The sequence below is a fragment of the Vidua chalybeata genome, chromosome 1, assembly GCF_026979565.1.
Source record: "Vidua chalybeata isolate OUT-0048 chromosome 1, bVidCha1 merged haplotype, whole genome shotgun sequence".
Lineage (NCBI taxonomy): Eukaryota > Metazoa > Chordata > Aves > Passeriformes > Viduidae > Vidua > Vidua chalybeata.
In genome coordinates this window covers 113965046-113986653 of record NC_071530.1, presented here as the reverse complement: position 1 = coordinate 113986653, position 21608 = coordinate 113965046, and the positions used below count along the sequence as shown (strand labels likewise).

Here is a 21608-nt window from a genome sequence, read left to right as displayed (position 1 = left end):
TTCACTTTAAATTTGCAGAAACAGCCATTCATTGAATGACTTTAACTTTCTGACCAGACATTACAGAGATTAGTGAGGTCAGGCACCCTCTAAGAATAAAATGTGCCCCTGCATGCATGACTCCTTATGTTAATGAAAATATTAATATAAAAATATTCATGCAAATTATAAAATGGAGTCAGACAGAGCATATATTGCAGGAACTGATTATAGATATTCAGCAGCATGTGGTGCTCCCTGTGAAATACTATATAAAATATTTAATAAACTAATTTCTGTAAAATTACATATAATCTCATGAACAGCACAGTATATTACCCACCAGTGCCAAGAGGAGGTGCCTGCTCCTGTGCAGGTGCTCTAAGATGGGGAAGTGTGAGGTTACTGATGGTGAAATGGGGAAGAGTCTGAGGGAGCCGAGTACCTGGGATTAATTTAGAGGAGCAAGTAAAAAGGGAGCTGGTGGAGTCCTTTACTGTACAGCTGGGCGAGGGGGATGCCCTGAGAAGCCACCAGATAGGAATTCCCCATGGTATTTCGTTGTACCTAGCTCAGTTATTTTTCCTACAGTCTGTTGCACACCATCCCCTCACTGCTGGGGTCCAATTCAAGAAACAAGAGAGCAGCCCTACTGTTGCACCCTGTTTACACATTTGAAGAACTTCATGCTGTTTTGTTGATAAAGCAAAACACCAAATACATGTCATGACAATCTCTGAAATACTAATTGATAACATCATATTTTTGTATTGTGAAAGCAATTTCTTCAATGCAGAACAATTCCATTTGCATTGAAAACACTAATGCTACTTCATTTATGTTAGGGGGGAAATAAGTTTAGACAAATAATTTTGCCTCGTGACCAAAGAGAACTAATGGTCACCATCATTTGTAAGCAGAAATTGAGCCTTCAGCCTCTACTCACAAATGATGTTTTCAAAGCTCTGCCCCCACCCTTAGGTTATCTCTTTCTTGAAGTGTGCTGTGCAAACATAGATGCAGTGCTCACCTGAGCTCTCTTATAATGAAATAATTAACTCCTGGGTGTCACACATGTTCTTCTTCATGCTTGCCGAGGTGACCTCTGCTTTTTTTTCACAGCAGCTTTGTTGACTCGGATCATTAGGAATGTGATGAAAAAAGAAAGAGATTAAGGTAGAAAGAGATTAAGGTAATGTATTTTATTTTGCACTGCAAGGGACTGGCAATGTAACTGCAGTCAGTTATTATGTCTCAGATGAGGTGCAGTAATTCTCCACCAAGAAACAGCAACTACTCAAACTGTTCTAACTGAACTGTTCATAACTCACAGTATTCTGCTGAATAAATGGCTTAATTCACATTCAACTGTTGCCTTAAGATTCTCCCCCTTCTCTGTTGTAACAGCATTCACAAAGTCAGTTATTATTTTATTTATATTTGTGCTTTCCGTAATTGAAGTTCTTCTTGCTGATATCAGGCTATTTCTCCAAATTACCAGGATAATTTTAGCTTCTAATTTTATCATTTATAATGTTTTCAGCCCTACCCAAGCTGGCAAAATCCAGACATTTTGTTAAAATTTCCTGACTCATTATTAAATACAAAAAAGTAAAGAAATGGGCCTGTATAATGATTCCATCTGAAAGAACTTTTATAGGTAAAGGCTCCGATAACTGTGATTATCTGTGATTTAATCTGGTCCATGTCTTTCCAGTTTAGGGGAAGTAACATATAACAACCTTAAAACTTCTACTATGATCAAGTTGCATATACTACTTCTCCCTTAAACCCTCAAGCACTTACTCTGCTATCACAGGAAATGATGCTGAATTGATAGAATTTATTCTTGAAAAATCTGTTTGTTTTTGTTTCATTTCTTTATCCTCTCACTACTTGTAAGGTTAATTGTTTGGCTTAATATCTTTCTGATTATCAGCATTAGACCAAAGGATTTGCAAATGTCAGGCTTTCCTTAAGAAAAATATTATGTCCCTTTTTTATTTCAAGGAATCTTCTTCGGGGTTCTGAAACAGAATGTCATGACTATTCTCACTAAGTTACCTCATATTTTTAGATTTTCCACAATCAGTTTCCACCAGTGTCAACATCATTATTTTTAGAAAATTGGACACAGCAAAATTATCTTTTTTGAAAATTTTAACAGCCAGAAGTATAGAACTAGTGATTTAAAGGCCAAATATAGACAAATCTAATTACCTAGTTAGATCATTTTTCTTGTCCTTTCTTGACTACTGTTATATTTTCCATTAGTTTTCCTTCCTCAATGCTTTGTATTTAAGATGCTATAAATACAGTGCAATGCTTCAGAGGATGGTCTCCTTGCTCCTGCTGTAAGAGGAAGAAAAACTTGTTTGACAAATGAGCCTTCCAAGCTGAGACAGTCATAGTTAAAAGTGACACTGTTTGCCTTCCTGTCATCAAGGATAAGAGATAAACTTTGGAAATCAGTTAGTTTCTCTTGCTTTAAAGTAAGCCATGAGAACTCGTGGAGGTTACAGATACTGGAAAATATCTGTAATTCCTGGATATTACTGCAGTTCTAATTTAGGAAGTATGAAGAGTCGAGTTAATGTGGTTTGTTTATATGGGACGTCACAACACTGTTATTGTTATTCATCACTTGGCACAAAGGGGAACTTGGAGCATTTCCAGGCAATCTACAAACTGGAGTAATTTCACAAAACACTTGAGACAGCTGAAGAGGGAATATCAGAAATGGAGTTTTATCTGCTCAGACACCAGGATTCACTCACAGGTTTTAACTTAGGGAAGCCTCAGATCTGTGATAAATTTAGCTCCAAAAGGAGCTACTTATGCTGCAAGGAGCAATTGCATACTCGAGTCAGGATGCTCCCCTGCAAGGATGCAGGTCTTCAACATGTCCTATGTCATGTCTGCCAGCCTTGTGTTATTGTCTTGAATACCCACCCCTAGGGCATCTCAGATTGTGTCAGGCCCTCAGGTTTAGAAAAGTATAGCATTATCCAGAAGGTATTTGAGTCACAAAATTCAGTGATTAAAAATATATTGCAAACATTGAGAGAGTATTTCTCAGGATGCAGATGAGAATATAGAACACCAGAATGATTACAAACTTTTCCAAAACTCAGGAATGTGCTGTGGTCTTAGCGCTGAAGTAAATTCAACAAAGTTAACAAAGTTAAAGACAATCTTAATGTCACCCATTGTAAACATACAATGTTTAAAAATTCTGCTCCTTATTTTGAGATTTACAGTTATTTTATCCCTAGCAAAGGTAAGGATTCTCTAAACCATGAATAAAAACTAACAGAGTCTCTGAAAAGGTATCTGAAAAGATTAGTATATACCACAATACATATTTGCCTATGAAGACCATTTGATAAGATTTTCTCTATAGGAATGCAATTTCACCTGACATAGGAGATCATAGGAAAAGTCTGTGGGGTTTTCTTTCAGCTCTCTAACCTCAATAAAATACAGAAAACATGCATATTGAGAGAAAAAGATCTGGAATATTAAAAAGGTTCCCTAATAACCTTGTGAAATATATATATTACTGTTACAGGTCATCCACAGAGTGCTCCAGACTCTAGCCCACAGAGGAGTGTCAATAATGGCAGCACCACTGTTACGAGTGGTAACCTTGTTGTCACGGCTGCAAACCAAAATGAAAGGGGAGTTACTTGTCACTACCAAGTACAAAAGTGTGCTGGAGATTCTGAATGGAAAAGTGACTAATACAGGAAACACAGCAGCAAAGAAAACCAATCTTTCCCTGAGGAAGAGGGGACTGCTTAGTTTCCAGCTTGCAGAGCTGTGGAACAGTGTAGGTTACACTGCAGAAGGAATCACGTGTATTTCTAGTATTTCACTTCAGGGAAAATTCTAATCTTGTGTGCACTTCCAGTCACACTTGCCATTAGCAAACCACAACTAAAGGAGAATACTGGCAGCCATTGTTTCTCCTACGTGAAATAAATTCTTAGTAGTGTAAAGTGAAAAGCTGTGGTATTACACTGATACAAACTGAAGTGCAGCAAACAAAGGATTGTGGATGGTGAAGGGCAGCTAACTATCCTGCTGACGCTGAGGATTTGCGTAGTTATTTCTGCAATACTGCACTCGTGTGTGCACAGCAAATTACATGAAGGCCATTTGGGAACGGTGAAACGAAAAATCTTGCCCAAGGATGTGTGTTGTAGCCAGGGAATGTTAGACAAATAGAGGAAATAGCACAATTATGTCGAGGTTGTCAGGCAGCAGAACAAGTCGGAACATGTCTTGTTGCATTACTGCTCTAGGTGGCTTCTCTACAGCAGTCAGTTCTTATTGACTAAACTATTCACAGATCATATATTTTGATAGCAATAAGTAGTTACTCTGAAATACTTCATGCATTCCAGGTCAGTCTAGATACCTCATCCTGACTGGCAGCATTAAGGTTGCTAGAAATGCAGAAGTTTCATGCATTAAAACCCCTTACCCCTAAAAAGTTTCAGGTAACCACCATGCCATTTTTTTTTTAATTCTGCTAAAACTAAATAATTATCTATAAATACAAGCAAGCAATTGCCTCTCTGCTTCTAAACATGGACTACATACAACACACTGCAACTTTTTCATAAAGAAATCTAATCATAATAATAAAATCTAATCTAAATCATAACTTTCTTTTATAGAAATTAAGATTGTGCTACTACAAATTGTTGTCAAGTGTTATTTATATTTTCTCAGCCATCTAGTGGTCATGTTCCCCAGTGAGGCTTCCCCTGAAGGGAGGCAGCATGGCTGGTTCTTTGCATCAACCTAACTACATTCTCATCAAGAAGCTTCTAAGGGAAAGCAGCAATTCAGGCTTCATTGTGCATCATTGATTTTTTTGCTTTTTATGAAGAAATAGAATAGGTAAATAGAATAGAAAAGATAATGTGGATTCTACTCCACATGTTTAAAATGTGAAAAGTATGAACCAAATTAATAGCAGCAATATTCAGTCTAAAAAGTTGTGAGGTGCTGCCCTGTTGCTGTTCTGGTACTTTAAGCAGAGGGTTCCATGAACACTACTGTAAGAGCAAAACTGGACTAAAGCCAAAAAAATAGTAGCTTAACTTGATCAGTGTTGCTTCTTTTGTCACCTTGGAACACGGTGGAATAAAAACCTCAGGTTTGTAAGTCAGGGTAAAGCCTTCACACAAGGTTTTCCAATCAACTGTTTTCTTCTTTTAGAAGTGGTGCCCTGAGTTTGATTGCATTGAAGAAAATTTTTATTTAGATCTTTTCTTGACATCTTGTCAAGGCTGTCAAATTTCTAAAGAAATTGTTTTACTGACTGACAGGCTGTTCTGGGAAATTGTCTGTCCTAAGACTAAATTCATCTGGATAAGATTTTTTGCAGATTTTGAAAGACAAAGCCTAGTTTTCTGCCTCTCCCAACTAGAACAGCCTGTAAATGACTACAGAACAGACTTATCTGAAAAGACAAGTGATTACCAAAGCTTATATAAATACACTGACCCCTGAGTACAATAAACCCATCTGGGTAAAGGTAGCTATGCCCCTCATTAATGATACAAAGTCTAAGTGATGCTGCACTTGCTGGGAAGTTAGTAAAGCAGGCTTTAAGGGCTGTAATTGGAAATCAGACTCAAATGAAACACACCTGTCTAAGATTCCTTGCAGGACACCAAGAACTGATCAAAGGAGATGATGATCTCTTGTGGTCACTTCAATATGCAGCAACAAAATAACAGCACTTGTTATTTTTCATCTCCTGTGGGGATTTCCAGACCATATATGAGCAGGTACAAACCAGTGGGTTATTCCCTGAGATATTACTCTGACCTATTCAGGATTAGCAAAATTGATATTCTCTTTTCTCATTTGATTTTTTTGTTTGTTTTGCCTCAGGTTTGGCCTTCTCTAGTATTCTGCTCTGCAGTAGTATTTGTAGGGAAATAACTTATGTAATTCTGTCTGAGAACAGAAGGAACAGTATTTGCATCTTGACAAATTCTAGCAAGTTTTCCATGCATTAAATAGTTCTTTATAGGTTTAACCTCTAACTCCAAATCAGTGGTGAATTGAATCCATTCTTTTTAAAGCAAACCCAGGACACTGTGATTCAAGGTTTTTGCATCAGTACTAGTGAGTGTTTTTGCAGCATTACACTTTCAATCATCATAATCAAGTCAAAGGTATGAGAAATTTATACAAATAGCACTCTTCTGAGGGCAAATCTGCTTCCCCTTGCTCAGAGAAACTAGTTTTCACTGTTGATTTTGCACAAGCAAAATTGTCATAAGTTGACTTACAGAAAGACTGCATGTAAATCAAGGAAACACATGTAGCCTAGCTCACAGAAACTTGTAGGAGTGATACCTTTCATTAATACAATGAAAGCATGAGCTAAAAAAAAAAAAATAATCAAAACTACATAAGACTCTACCTTAGCTATTCCCAAGTAATACTAATTTGTGCATTTGAAACCAGAATTTGTATGGTATCAAACCATTCAGCTCCATGAATTCACAAATATTGGTTCACCATTCCAGTTAATTTGAACATAACCTTTACCCAGAAAAACATTCTAATATTCTTTATCTTTGTTCAACAGGAGACAAAATTTTGTTTTAAACAGGATGTGTGCAGGATAAATTTTGTTTCCATGTGGCAATAACAAGAAGCTTTAAAGTAAATCAGACACCATAAAGTAATTCCACAATGCCTTGGAAAGAACCCAAGACTTGCTGGTACCTAAATATATTCTTTGTGAATAAGTGTAGAGGCCACCCTCAATATGAACAATAACTATATTCTCCTGATAACTCTATGGAATACTCCATGAAGTGAGTTCTCTCTGATAAGGAAAAGGATGGAAATTTACTTTCTCTGAACTATTGCTTATTAAAATGCAGAAGATGCTGGTATTCTTCTTTAAACAAGGCAAAAAATTGTTTTGCTGAAGAACTTTGTTTCTAAAATCTTACTTCAACATTTTTCAATGTCAGGTATCTGGAATTAATTTGTATCACAATACAGCTATAATATAAAGATGAATTATTTTAAAAGGATAGAACAGAGCCATAATAAAAGAGCCTCAGTAGCTCAAAACATTTTTACTTGGCTTGTTACTGTACCACTGTAGGTGAAAAATATTCCTAAAACAAGTGTCCTGAAAGAGTCTGAAAGCAGCAATTTATTTGCAATTTATTTATTAAATTTCTGGAGACTGCATCAAGTCTCAGATACTGATATCTCAAAGGGCATTTCTAGATTTGTTGTTCTATATTTTTCTCATTATGCTCTTTGTTTTGAGATTCCTTTTACTGAAGGACTCATGACATCATGAGTAGTGTTTCACTTTTATCTCTGTCAGATGACATATACCATGACATTTGGGTGTTTCAGTTTCTTTACCTCAAAATTCAAAACCTGTATCAATATATTTTAAGAGCCGTGGCAATTTCACTGTGTAGTGATACATAAGGTATATTCATGCTTGAATTAAATCTAAGAAAGACACCTTTGAACTACAATTAATTTCAAACTATACAAAATACAACATGCGACCTGGACATTAAAACACCTCATAAGAAGTCCCTTGCCTCCACATGACCATGTGCCCATTTAATTAAATGCATTTTTAAATCACTGGGATAAGACAAAATGGTTTTTTAATTTACCTGACAAGAAGGGTAAAGTGGACATTAAAACTATGCTGCCATGGTTAAACTTCTTATGCTCCACTGACTATCCTAGTCTTCTCCATTTTATACTGAAATCTATAACACAAAATTTAAAATCTATATACCAATTTTTATTAATGGAGTAATCATTGCATATGCAACCATAAATATAGTGATTGCTAAAATACTTAATATATTCCTCTTCTAAGTCCATATCCATTTAAGAAAAACTAAGAATTTTAATAAACCAATCAATAGATTTAATAATAGCTGCAAAAGGAACAGTATTGCTTTCACAATATTAATTTGGAGAACTAGTCAAAGCAATGTGGTGTCTGCAGAACAGCTCTAAGGAACTGAATAAAAATACTTTATATATATGTTTAAAATACCTAAAAGTCTCCACACTCTGCTTTCCAGCTTACCAGACTGGTGGCCTTGGATATATGATGACCCTTGATTTATCATGACAGAAGAAAACAGTCCCTCTAAGAGTTTCAGAAACTGCTCTGATAACCTGAGAGGACTGGGATAGCCAAGATCCACCAGCGATAAGATGTACACCACTTATCAGCCCATAAACTCCTCCTGCAGCAGCTCCAGGAGAACAGCTGTGACTCAGAGCAGGGACACTTCAGCCTGCACCGCCCACACTTCCACATCCAGCGTCGCACGGGCGCTGCACAGACGAGTCCCAGCCACTCCCGGGACCCAGGCAGCCACACAAAACAGCTTGGTGCCCACTGCACACAAGGGAAGCTGCCAACCACGTTCCACACAACTGAGAAAGTGCTCAGTGTGGCCTTAGAATACAGGACAAATTTGAACATTTCTGTGTCGGATTTTCTGAAAATACTTGTTTTATGCTTGGACCAATACATCAGTTAAATTACTTTCCCATCCTAAATTAGTGCTCAAATGCATTTGAAAATTATACTCAGAAGATTTTGAAAGTGATATATAGGTGCCTGCAACTAAAGTCATCTAAGAGTTTGCATTTAAAGACCACTAGGTCAGCTTTTTACAACTTTAGCAACACATTTGGACCACAAATTTTTCATCCTAGTCAGCTGACTCCAACAGAGTACAAGAGTTCCAGCTAAAGCTGGTCAGATATTCCTGAAAATAAGAGAAGAGAAAATCTGTTTTTTCAATCATATTAAATCAATTTTGGGACCCTTTTGCAGTAATTTTGATATTTAGCAGTCCATCAGTATCAGAGGTGTGATTACATTTCCTCCATGGAAAGCTGCCTAAGGTCCATAGTTTAAATTTTAAGAACCTAGAAACTCTAAAAATCATGAGGAGAATTAAACCATGAAATGTGAAGCAGGAAGGCAGAAGAAAGAGCTTATAGAGATGAAGCTACCTCATAGGAGTTTGCAAGGAGGTAGAAAAAAGGGCACAGCTAGGACTGAAACAATCAGGAGACACTGAGGAGCAGAGGTAAGGACAAAGAGAGTGGGCAACTAGGAACAAGAGAAAAAATAGGGGTTAAAAAAAAGGTAAGCCACCAAGGAAAGGGAGAAGATACAGGTAGATTTCAGACAAAGGGGAAAAGCTCAGTATTTTGGGAATAGAAAGAACAGACAAACCAGGTGGGAGTGGTTAGCCTATAACAGAAAAGGAAAAAGGCTTGTGTGTGTAATAAAAGGAGCAAACCAGGCAGAGTGCAAGAGGAGACTACAGCAAAAGGGAAGGCACAGAAAATACAGAGACAAAGTAACAGATGTCATTCCCAGAATGAGAATCAAACCAATTATTTCACAGCCCCAGCATCATTTTGTCATTCTACACTATTATCTCAAAAGCACGCTGACAATACTTGTTCCTTCACCTTGCAGCAGATTCAAGTACAGGCTCACACAGTGGATTAGATGCTGTTATTTGGTGAGGGATTCCTCATTTGCTGCTTCATTTCATGCAGATAATGGACAAAGTTCTAGGTAGAAATCAGTATTAGATGGTCAACTGCAAGGCAAAGGGAATTTGACTTGGGAATTAGATGTTGGGAAGAAAAAAGTGTTGTAAGTGCTATAATTAGGGAGCATTTTGGTTTGAAACTTCATGTATGGCTTCTGTTTAAGATAGGGATTAACTGCACTGAAGTTCCATAGAAAATGTGTGTATCATTTAGAATTAATACTGATATTATAATGGTATTCACTAGAGGTTAATTAGAGCTGCACTGGTAACCTTAATCCTGGAATTTGTTTAACCTTACTTTGGAACTTCTTAACTTAAGCTTACTTCCCTTCCTTAATTTTCTTTTACTGGAGGATTTTTTTTCATTTTATAACAAAATTCAGCTAGCTACTGAGGCTATACTACAGTACTATTTAAAAAAAAAAGTGTCTTAGGATGTATGTAGTGACTAAATACACAAAAATAGCAATAAAACAAAATATTATTTCAATAAAGCTAAACATCTACTCAAAGTACCTAATTTGTCTTTGTTATTATTCTGAGGGGCTTTTTTTAGAACATTTCTGCAAGAGTATGAGAAATAATCCCTGCTACAGTTTTAGCAGCCTATAATGTAGGAGTATGATTACCATGATGATGACCAGCAGGGCTGGTCATCTAGGAGACAACTGGAACAATTCAATTGTTCAGCTAGAGTTTTCACTGTTGTTAGACTTCTCCTAGCCTACAATTCTAAAATGTCAAATATTTCTATCTAGACAAAAAATATACGGAAGTGACTATGTTTTTAAAACCGTGACATGTATGCAGCCTTATTTCCCACCCTGCATCCAACCCCCTTAATATCAGACACTGGCTTTCACACTTGTCTCATTGTCTAGTTGAGGGGGGAAGATGATGTTGTGACACTGAAGGCAGTGCTGTGTCAAGTGATTTTTTTCAGCATTTCATTGACATGCTGTTAAAAAACTGAGACTGGAGGCAGTGGACACAATCGGGATTTCCTGAGACCAAAATAAAATTACATTTTCTGAATTAATAAATAAAACATTATTTGATCCCGCATATTGACTAGATTTGTTCAAAAATATAGGTAGCTCTGTGCCCATAATGGGTTTAAAAATGGTCACTGTAATATAATTTTTATAAAAATTTGTGCAATTTATAAGCATAAACTGTACAAATTGATTTTTGCAGGATTTCTCCTCCCACAACTTAGTAGTCTAAAAAATATGTAGGATAGTAGACTAAGTAGGATAAAGTACACTTACCCAAAAATATTTGTTATTGTCTATCACTTTTGAACTCTCATTGGCAAATTAAAATACCTGAAAATCTCCACCACAATTATTGTAAGTAGACCCCAGCCAGCATCTTCCAAACATCAGAAGAGTGATGATGCAGTTGTACCCTTGCAGTGGCAGAAGTGTCACAACAGAGCACAGGTGAACATGCTAAAATAAGAACATTTTAATAATCAGCTGATACTTGATAGTAGCCGAGATGACCACTTGAGCTGCACTGGTTTTTCTCCTCACTGGTATAAGCTGGTCATGAACCCCATGGCACTAAATGGCATGAATAGATTTGAAGGTTGGTGGCAGAAAGTAACAATTTCTACATGCAGCTTCAATCCTGTCTGTGAATTCTCTGGTTCAAACAAAAACCACTACATACAGCAGTCACCCGCTCATCTACAACTTTGCAAAACCAATGTATTTCCAGGCACACTTTAAAATTCGTATCTCAAACTTACCTAGCTTCTTTTGCTGCAGACTGGAAGTTTTTTCCCAATGCATTAATGCAAATTCAGCTGGCATTCAGAAAAACAAACTATAAAATAAAATGCACACATGTAGAATCACATGTTCTGTACTGCAAGACAGACCAGCAGTAGAGATCTGACCATTAAGCTATGTGATAAGAATACAGCCACGCCTGGGAAAAAAACACCTTAGGCCCTGGAGGCTGTTTTAGAGCCATTGTCATGGTGAAAGAATCAATTCGTATCTGCCTTTGGAAAGCATGGCCTTAGGGCATTACAGATTTAACTTAAAATTACTCTCACTCAAGAGCCACGGGACCAAGAAGAATGACAGAAACGGGTGCACATGCATTTATTTTCCGGAAATGCTAAAACACAGATATAGTTAAAAACACAACTAGAAACATGTTCTGGACAAACAAGTAAGACTGCTGATTCTGAAAAAAAATCGATAATCTCGCGCATGAATGAAAGAAAAAAAAAAAAAAGATGTAAACATTCCGTTAACACCAGCCGAAAAGCAGTTCGAACGAGACCTGTAGCCAGCAGGACAATCAGGATAGCAGCTTATGTCCGCCCAGAAAGAGTCTGTAAAACAGTCCCAAGGAAATTGAAATAAATTACATAAATAGGAGCAGGGCTGGGCGCTTCCCTGCCAGTGTCCGTGCCGTGCCCCAGCGAGCCCCTCACAAGTCGGGGTAGCCGCAGTAGTAGACGGCGCTGCTGGCGTCCGACACGGCCGACGAGATGGGACCCGCGCCCTCGGGCGACGACAGCGCGGCCGCGTCGTGGCCGCCGTAGGGCAGCCCCAGCTCGGGCTTGCAGGCGAAGCGCAGGTACTGCTCGAACTCCGTGCGGTCCACCTCGCCCAGCAGCTCCTCCGGCCGCAGCTGCTCCAGCTGCTCCCGGCACGGCGCCGTCTCGGGCGGCGGCGACGGCTGCCCCAAGGCCCCCGGCGGCGGCGGCGGCGGGCCGCGCCCCGGGCCCGGCGGCTGGCACTGCCCGTAGTACGCGTGCAGCGGCGCCGGGCAGCCCAGCAGCCCCTGCAGCGACCCGCCCGCGCCCAGCGCCTCCCCGGGCGGCAGGTGCCGCCGCAGCGACGCGCCCGACGGGCTCTCGGACGCCGCCGGGTACTCGGCGGCCGCCGGGTGCGGGCCGTAGCCGTAGGGCCCCAGCGCGCACTCCTCCTGCAGCCCCGCCGCGAAGAAGGGCGCCTCGCTCTCCGCCGCGTCCAGCGGCGACGGGTCCGGCGTCGGCAGGCTGTAGCCGTCGAACGCGGCGCCCAGCGGCGGACAGTCCCGGTAGTGGCCCGCGCCCGCCGCCGCGTAGCCCTGCTCGCCGTACGCCAGTCCCAGGCCCTCCACGCACATCCTGCCACCGCCGCCGGCCACCTCGCTGCCCAGCCCGGGCCCCGCCGCCGCCGCCTCCGCCAGGCCGTGCTGCAGGAAGCCGCTCTCCACCCGCTTCAGGCGCTTCACCTGCTTCCGCCGCCGCGGCCGGTACTTGTAGTTCGGGTGGTCCTGCATGTGCTGCACCCGCAGCCGCTCCGCCTCCTCCACGAAGGGACGCTTCTCCGCCAGCGACAGCGCCTTCCACGATTTACCTGCACCCATCGACACCGTCAGACCGCCCGCTCACCCACCGGCACCCACGCCCGCTCCCGACGACACCGACACACACACCGCCCGCAGCCCCAGCCCCGGCCCCGCCCGGCTGTGCGCCATCCTCGCGCGCCCTCGGACGCCACCGCCACCCCGGGACCCCGGCCCGACAGCACACGGAGCCCCCCGCCCGCCGCCCACACCCCCGACCCTGAGCTTCCCCCGGGCTCCTCGCCCTCTGGATCCGCCCCACGGGACCCCGCGCCCTCCCGTGCTCACCCAGCATCTTGCTGAGCTCGGCGTTGTGCAGGTCCGGGTTTTGCTGCGCCAGTCGCTTGCGCTCGTCCTTCGCCCACACCATGAAGGCGTTCATGGGACGCCGGATCCGCGCCTCGCCCTTGCTCCGGCCGCCCGACGGCCCCGACGCCGCCGCGCCGCCCTTCGCCTTCGCCTCGCCCAGCGGGCTCAGCGACTCTGCCCACGGGCACATGGCCGGCATCATGATGGGCAGCGAGCACCGCCCCTGCACCTGGTCGTCGCTGCTGGCGTAGCCCGCATCGGGGCTGCTCATCTCGCGCCGGGACGGGACGGGACGCGCTGCGCTGCCGACCGCCGCCAAAGCCGGCAGCTGCGGCCGGCCCACGGGACACACTCGGCACTCAGACCCCGCTCGCTGCTGCCGGAGCCGGCGCCCGGGCCGGCCTATTTGAGCCGCGGCGCGGCCAATGGGGCGGCGGGGGCGGGCGCGCAGCCGGACGGCGGCCGTGGCTCCCGTGGCTCCCGCGGCGCTGCCCCGCGGGGCGGCTCCCGCGGCTCCTCCCGGCGCGGCGGGGCCCGGCACCTGAGCGCATCGCGGGCTCCGCCCCCGCGGGACCCGTGCCGGGTGTGGCTCGGGGCACCGGCAGCGCACTCGTGAGCGCCACCGGCTTCAGCCCTGCCCTCCGCAAGGGCAGCACAGACCGGCCCACGAGGCCGTGCGCTAATGGACATCCCTGAGCGGAGCAGATCCAAAGCGGGGAGAGGGACAGAGTGTTTACAGCTGTGCCGAGATACCCTGTAACACTCTGAGAGGCACAAGCGGCTTCTCCTGCAGGCATATTTGGGATGTAGCTTGGGAACAATAAGACAAGTCATCATCTCTGCCTCACACTGCAGCTTCTTAGCCTCTAGCGCTACCTGAGAAGGTCCGAGCCGCCCCGGGTGCTCCTGCTCTGCCCCTTCCCCCAGTATCGAACTGCTCCGAGGGAGCGACGCGGGAATGCTTCAGTGCATCTCCGTTTTCAGCTATAGCTAGGTATAGCTGAAGAGAGATAGATTTTCTCCCATCTGGCTGTCACTGTCGCTGCCTCGCAGGATCCCCTTGCCCGTCCTCTCTCTGTGCTTTGACTCCTTGGCAAGTTGGTTTCATTAAATCACGACGTCTTCAAAATTAAGCTGACTCTCGTTTTATCGGAATATATAGAAAAATTGTAAATGCAACTACTGTTTGTTTTTCCTAAGAATAGGTAATGGGTTCTAGGCGGTTTTAATTATTTTTACAACCATCCTACTGCCATCGTATTGAGAGCAATCTTGATAAATGGGACGTTCTCATAAACTCTAATAATTCTTCCCATTTCGGTTTTCTAATATTCGATTGTATTTTCGTTAGTACCAACAACCCTATTTTTCTACGCGTACCTCGGAAGATGTGTTAGCAGTACCATATTTCATACAGGATGAATGCAGATAAAGTTTACCATAAATGAGCAGTCGCGAGACTTGCAAACCTTGGCACGACCTGGGATATGTTTCCTGTCGCTTTTTCTTGTGCTCCAGTATAACTGGACAAGCTGAAAGGCACATCTATTCCTTGATACATTAGATCACTTCTTATCTGAATAGAAAAGGCGCGAAGTTACAGGCGATTTAGAGGGAAAAAAAAAAAAAAAAAAAAAAACCAAAAAAAACACCACCTGAATAAATCCTGCCCTCATTAATTAAGTTTGCTGGTCCTTAACGCCCTTTTTTCCCCCCTCCAATAAGGTGCCCTTTTCCATGACAGCCTATCTCCACTAGATAAGTGGGGCGGCCGGGTCGGGCTCCCTCCAGCCACTGCGGTAAATCCTAGGTGGGGAGCGGGTGCAGGAGAACCCTCGACAGATTCCTGCCCAGTCTTCTCTCCAGCGATGGACATAGGAATTATTTAAATCATCGTACAATTTCTTTCCTGGTACGTCTGTGTTCATGTTTTGCTTGAAGTTGAGAGTATAAAATTCTGTGTTAGTTCTTTACAAAGAGCCGCACTAACACGAATTACTTAGAGTCCTTCATCTTCCACATAGGTCTGGAACCCGGAAAAGAGAATTTAAGTGCCTGCAGGCTGGGAAAGGTTCGGGGGGCAGAATACCTACTTGGGAAACAATCGATTGGTAATGGTAATGATGTCAGACCAAATTTGAAATTATTTCTTTTGGTCAGAAGATAGCTGAATATATTTATATTTAAACCCTTTAAACTGCAGGAAGTAATCATAGACTAGTTTGGGTTGGAAGGGACTTTAAAAATCATCTAATTCCAGCCCCCTCCCATGGGCAAGAGCACCTTCCACTAGATCAGGTTGCTCAAAGCCCCAGCCAACCTGGCCTTGAACACTTCCAAGGATGGGGAATCCACATCCTCTCTGGGCAACCTGTTCCAGTGTTTTACCACCCTCGTCGTAACTCTGCTTCCTTCTAGCATATTTAAAAGGAGCCTCTTTCAGTTTAAAAGTATTTTCCTGTGTCCTATCCCAACACTGAATAGCTTCCCTGCCCTGTTTTTTAACACGCATACATACACACATTATGAAAGATGATCACTTGTATTCCCTGGACACGTACTTTAAATTTCCCTAGGATAAAAATTAGGCAGCTAGTTAACTTGGAGTAGTTCTTTTTGAGAAAATATTGACATCCTCAAGGACAAGGACGACTGGACCTGTCTTACAAGTCTGCATTGCTTTTAGCGGGCTGTCTTTGAGCCTGGATCCGCTGCCCTTCCCGGCCGCCTGCACAGTGACCCCCGTCCCCTTGTTTCACCCCTCCGTGCGCCCCACTGCACTGTCGCTCTCGTTGCTCGGCAGGGCTACAGAGGGGCCACCGCGGACTTTCCTACCCCAGAAGCTGCCGGGCGGGGGCTCAGGGCGGTGGGTTGGGTGCTCCACCCACGGGCTGGGCCTCCCGTACCAGCCCGGTCACCCTGGTAACTGGTGCCCGCTGCCCCTGCTGGGGACGAGTGCCGAATACTAGGGCAGGAGACACCCGACCTCCCGAGTTTGCAGTAGGTTTTCTTCAGCAGACGCGAAATGGGGCAATTCACAGCTGACCAGGTCAACCGGGTCACAGCTGACCGGTCGGCGAGCAGAATCACGCAGCCGCAAGGATTGCCCCACGCAATTCGTTCAGTCATATCACGTAACAACTTGACGCCATGAGTGCGTCGGGCTCGTCCCCTAAAGCAGCTCTGCCTCACCATCAGCAGCTCCCCTGGGCACGAGTGACTTCCGAGCAGCAAAAATAGAGATTCAGCAGCACACATCAGAAGGGAAAAAAAAAAAAAAAAAAGAAAGAAAATAAAACAAAAAGACTTTGAAACGAGTTCCAGAAATACATACAAGCATGTAATGCCACCCGATCTTCAGCCTTGGGGCGTCACAAGCACCAATGGGACCCTATAATCCAGAACAGGAACAGATTGTGCATTAGTGTTAACAGCAGCGATGTCCGGGTAGCTTTGCAACCCTCGAAGCAGGGAAGGGAAACAAATAACCTATCCCTTTCTTTGCAAATACGTTCATAATCTGTCATTTTACAGTGTAGAAAGTGCAATAATTTTCTTTTTTTTTTTTTTTCTTTAGAAGGTGTGGACTTTGAGGGTTTTTTCCTAGCGCAACAGACAAAACCTAGGATAGGTTTTGCAGCATCCAAAGCAGATAGAAGTTACTCAGATGTCATCGGGAGGAAGGGGATTTATTTAGCATTTGATCTGAGACAAGATTCATATCTTAAGTGAAGTCTCTATGTGACAGACCTTCTGAGTAAATAATTCAGGGTAAAATCATACACTTAAAGTACTAAAATACAGCAGTCTGCGAGAAGCCTTGGATGATCAGCACGCCCTCTTAGACGCTCGGGCAGCTGCGGTATTTGTGTCCAAACACAGAGAAAGGTGAAAGAAATTCCTATTTTTGTAGACGGAAATCTGAAGAGGGCAACTGAACTCTGATCTCGCAAGCATTTAATTAGTCAACACATTACTTGACTGTTTAACGTTAAGCAAATGTGGGTGTGTAATTACTGGGTTTCACAGTTCTCAGTCGCGCTCGTCCCTCGGTGCAGCACTAAGTGCAGTCAGCCACCTGATGCACGCTAATGTCGCTTGTCACAAGGCTGCGAATGGCCTGTCCCTGCCTCCCACGCCAGCTGTGCCCGGGGTATTGGCTCCTGATCCCGTGCTGGCATGCTAACACTTGGCAGGGGCTTCTGTCGTCCTTCTCTGGAGCGACTCGGAGAGGATTTACTACAACACAAGAATAGGGTTGCCACGTAAGTAAACTAAATTTGTGTAAAAGGAGAAATTCGTCAGCAGTATTGCTGCTAATGTCTTCTAGCGATTACCATCTTTGTAGCTGGAAAAGCACACAGCTACAGAAATGGGCAGAAACAGAAATCTGCAATGTTAATATGGAGCTTGCGTTTTTGTGGGTTTTTTTGGTTGTTTTCGGGGTTTTTTTTGGTTTGCTATGGGTTGGGTTTTTTGTTTTGGTTTGGTTTTTTGGTTGTTTTTTAGAGCATAAAACCACTGCTTCTTGACATTTTCAGCCCATTTTCGTTAGCAAGTGAGTCGTTATTTTGACCTCCTGTCTTTCCTGCCACCTGCCCTGTATGGACGGACCTTGAGCTGACTTTAATTCAGTACCTTGGCCTGAAGTCCCTTTTTTTTTGCGCATTAGGCCCACTTACTTTTCTATCCATATACTTCAGCAAGACAGAAAGCACACACACACACACACACACACAAAAATTAAAAAACAAAAAAACCCAAACCAAAAAACCCAACCAACCAACCAACCAAATACCACCACCACCAAAAAAAAAAAAAAAAAAAAAAAAAAAACCCAAAAACCAAAACCCACACAAGCAAACCAATCCACTCAGAAATAAAACAACAAACCAAGCTCTTCCAGCTGCAATGTGACAACATAAGGGACTTGACTGTGTTAAGAAAAATTGAAACGTTACTAGGGATTTATTGCAAATTAATGAGAGAGGGACAGAAAAATCCCAAAACTAAACAAAACACAAAGAGCTGAATGCCTTTTGGGCTTTGGGGCATAAGTGATCTCTGTGAACTTCAGAGAGCACTCACCATTGCTGTAGGAAGGGACTGGAAGGCGCTGCCCAGGTAATGCCGTTGTTAAACCGGAGAAAAAGTTTGGGTAAGGTTAGAGATGTTTTGCAGATGCCACCCTGTCTTTGTGGTTTACTTTTTTGGAGTAACCCAGAAGCGCGGTTTCCAGGGAGTGTATTGCCCTGTGTGCAGTGCCGGGATCGGAGTGGCAGTGACAGACCCCGACCCTACCTGTAGAATGCGGCCAGGAGCCACCTCGGTCTCTGACACACGCTTAAGGCCTTCTCCATAGGCCCTCGGGGCACACAGCAAATACTTTCACCGCCTGACAGCGAGAGCCTTGATGCTGAAAGCACTCGTGAAGAAAATATTAATAATTTTGGGGTTCTTTTAATGTGCCTATTGTCATAGGCACTCATGGGACGTGAGGAAGGTTTAATGCTTTCAAAAGGGCTACAGGACAGATTTGGGTGTCTGTAATTTAGAATCAGAAAGTCAAGATGCTTTGAGGAAAATAGGATTTGGATGGAGATTCAGAATATTTTGCTTCATGCATATTGGCAGTGCATTAATCTGCCACGTTTCAGACATTTCAAAGAAGCTTCAGACCATTCTTCTCATAGGGAAGGGCTAAAAAAAAGAGCTACACATCTGGCTACATACAGGAAAATAATGCTTCTTAGATTTGAGTCTGCAAAAGCTCTCTGAAAAGGGTTACTGGAAGATCTGCCACATCTTCACCACACACAGTTTGACACATTCTTGTGGTGTGTTGGACTGTTGTGCGGGCCAACACTCTTACCAAAACCGGTGTATTTATTTCAATTTAGTGAATTTCCCTTTTGAAAAAAGGGAGAGGAGAGGAGAGGAGAGGAGAGGAGAGGAGAGGAGAGGAGAGGAGAGGAGAGGAGAGGAGAGGAGAGGAGAGGAGAGGAGAGGAGAGGAGAGGAGAGGAGAGGAGAGGAGAGGAGAGGAGAGGAGAGGAGAGGAGAGAGGAGAGGAGAGGAGAGGAGAGGAGAGGAGAGGAGAGGAGAGGAGAGGAGAGGAGAGGAGAGGAGAGGAGAGGAGAGAGAGAGAGAGGGAGAGGGGAGGAGAGGGAAGAGAAGAGAAGAGAAGAGAAGAGAAGAGAAGAGAAGAGAAGAGAAGAGAAGAGAAGAGAAGAGAGAGAAGAGAAGAGAAGAGAAGAGAAGAGAAGAGAAGAGAAGAGAAGAGAAGAGAAGAGAAGAGAAGAGAAGAGAAGAGAAGAGAAGAGAAGAGAAGAGAAGAGAAGAGAGAAGAGAAGAGAAGAGAAGAGAAGAGAAGAGAAGAGAAAGTAGAATGTTTTCAACCTTAATTAAGAGCCACTTACAGTTTCAAGTCTGCTTCGGGCTTCAGCTGTCTGACAAGTTGGGGTGAAGGACAGAAGAGGGGAGCAAAACCTGCATCTAAAGGAAAAATGAAAAGAAATGGTGACTGAAGTTATTAAAAGCTTACTGTGATTTATTTCCCAAACCAGCTAAAGTGATTTTCTCACAGAAAGCTGTGAACATGTGTGAAAAGGACAAAATTATTTTAATCCTCTAGGTTTAAATACAATAATAAAAGGAAAACTCAACCAAACAAGAAAACATCTCTCATGCACGTTTGTTTCCTGGGTTTACATAGCTATGTTTTAAACATGTAGATTTTTTTTCCAAATTAAAGTATCAAGAAAACATATGTCCTTGTTCTGAAGTATCACCTATTTTAGAATTACATCATTTTCCTCACGTATAGTTGGGAGATGAGTGAAGAGAGTGACAGGATGGATGTTTTAGGTACATTTCTTACAATTGAAGACTGTTTGAAAAGTAAAATGGGAAGACTAAGAAACTAGAGAGTAGACTATTTTACTAAATATTAAGGGTCTGAATGCCTTTCGATTCAAGACTCACTAATAGTGCACAATTACTAAGTCGATTTTTGCCAAGGAGGCTGCTCTCAAATCTCATTGATTGAGGCAGTTTGCATCTATTTTATCTTTCACGGGTACAAACATAAGTGTCTTTAATTGTAATTTGAAAACGGACCCAATTTAATTTCCCGTCCTCGTGGAAGACAGGATAATCAGTGGGCAAGTCTGCCACTTCGGCCCCTGCCCCCTCTTCCCCGGTGCTCAGCTCCACAGCTTTATCTTAGGAAGCAAACGACCCAGATCACCTTTACCGCCTCCCCCCGATTTAAGCAATAGACATAATTAATTTATCAGTCCCATCTCACAACCGGACTCAGTACTAACATTTAAATGGAAACCTTGTTTTTTCGTTTTTTTTTTTTTTTTTCCACCCGTGTTTAATGACAGGGTGCCCATTTCTCAAGCACGGATATATTTCTCTAGACGAGACGACATCGACCAAGGGATTTCTTTAGAAGAGAAAAAGGTAAGATTCTGGGAGGTACGGATGAAGGTGCCGCTGTGGCAGGGTGCCGAGTGGGCTGCTCCCGGCCGGCCTCCCCCTTTGGAGGCTTGTGTCGTAATTTTTCACTTTGAATCCTGATTTACAGCTTTTACTCTCCGCAGCGGAGATCTGCTACACCACCACCCCCTCGACCCGGCGCAGCAAGGCAGCTACAGGGACACGAAAGGCAATCTGTCCCAGGAGGTGCTTAAACCAGCACTTATCCACCCGTCTCATCAACGAATCCCTGCTTCCATTAAAAAAGGAGCAAACCCTAACGTACTTCAGCAGGCGCTTTCATAGAGACTTTTAAAACTTCAAAAGTAAAATGCATCCTTTTTTTTTTAATTCAGTCATATTAATCAGCTCTATAAGAAAGCACCAATAAAGTGAAAAAAAATAAACCAAGTCCCTGAAGTAAGCAGTTACTGAAGGGTTAAAATTTTTGTCTTTAACTGAAGCAGGAGAAACATAGGAGGACTGTCTACAAAGTGCGAGAGGACCTAACGCTTAGTGCACGGGACACTTGCAAAAGTAGTTTAAAAGGTAGTAACAATCAATTACAAAGGACGATAAGACCTCTCGGAGGAGTTATCAGAGACCAGTTTTATTATTTTCCCTTTATTGTAAAAGTGCAAAATCATTCTGTACAAATCCATCTTATAAAACACAACACTCTGTAAAACATACAAAAGCATGTGGATCTCTAACAAGATCTCAGAAATAATATTCTCCGTGTGCCCCTAGTATCATGATTCCACCTCAGGAAGAGTTTTATATGTCACGGTCGGACAGTGATGGTAAGACCTACACCACCTGGAGAAAGAGATGGCACCTTTTAAACCTCGAGCAGGTCACG

General features: G+C 43.2%; 1 protein-coding gene across 1 annotated transcript; it reads right to left on the bottom strand.

The window, feature by feature from the left end:
- Positions 1 to 11705: 11705 nt before the first annotated feature.
- Positions 11706 to 13611, bottom strand: LOC128791592 (transcription factor SOX-17-like). Its single transcript, XM_053949365.1, has 2 exons — positions 13242 to 13611; positions 11706 to 12964 (listed from the first exon to the last, which is right to left on the bottom strand). The coding sequence occupies exons 1-2, from the start codon at positions 13531 to 13533 to the stop codon at positions 12048 to 12050; spliced, it is 1209 nt and encodes a 402-aa protein (XP_053805340.1). The 5' UTR covers positions 13534 to 13611; the 3' UTR covers positions 11706 to 12047.
- Between the last annotated feature and the right edge of the window lie 7997 nt (positions 13612 to 21608).

Bases quoted from the DNA above. Each gene is read 5' to 3' on its own strand.
- LOC128791592 (XM_053949365.1), bottom strand. From the start codon at position 13,533: ATGAGCAGCCCCGATGCGGGCTACGCCAGCAGCGACGACCAGGTGCAG. The intron at 12,965-13,241 runs GTGAGCACGGGA...CGATGGGTGCAG, and splicing joins CGAGCTCAGCAAGATGCTGG to GTAAATCGTGGAAGGCGCTG.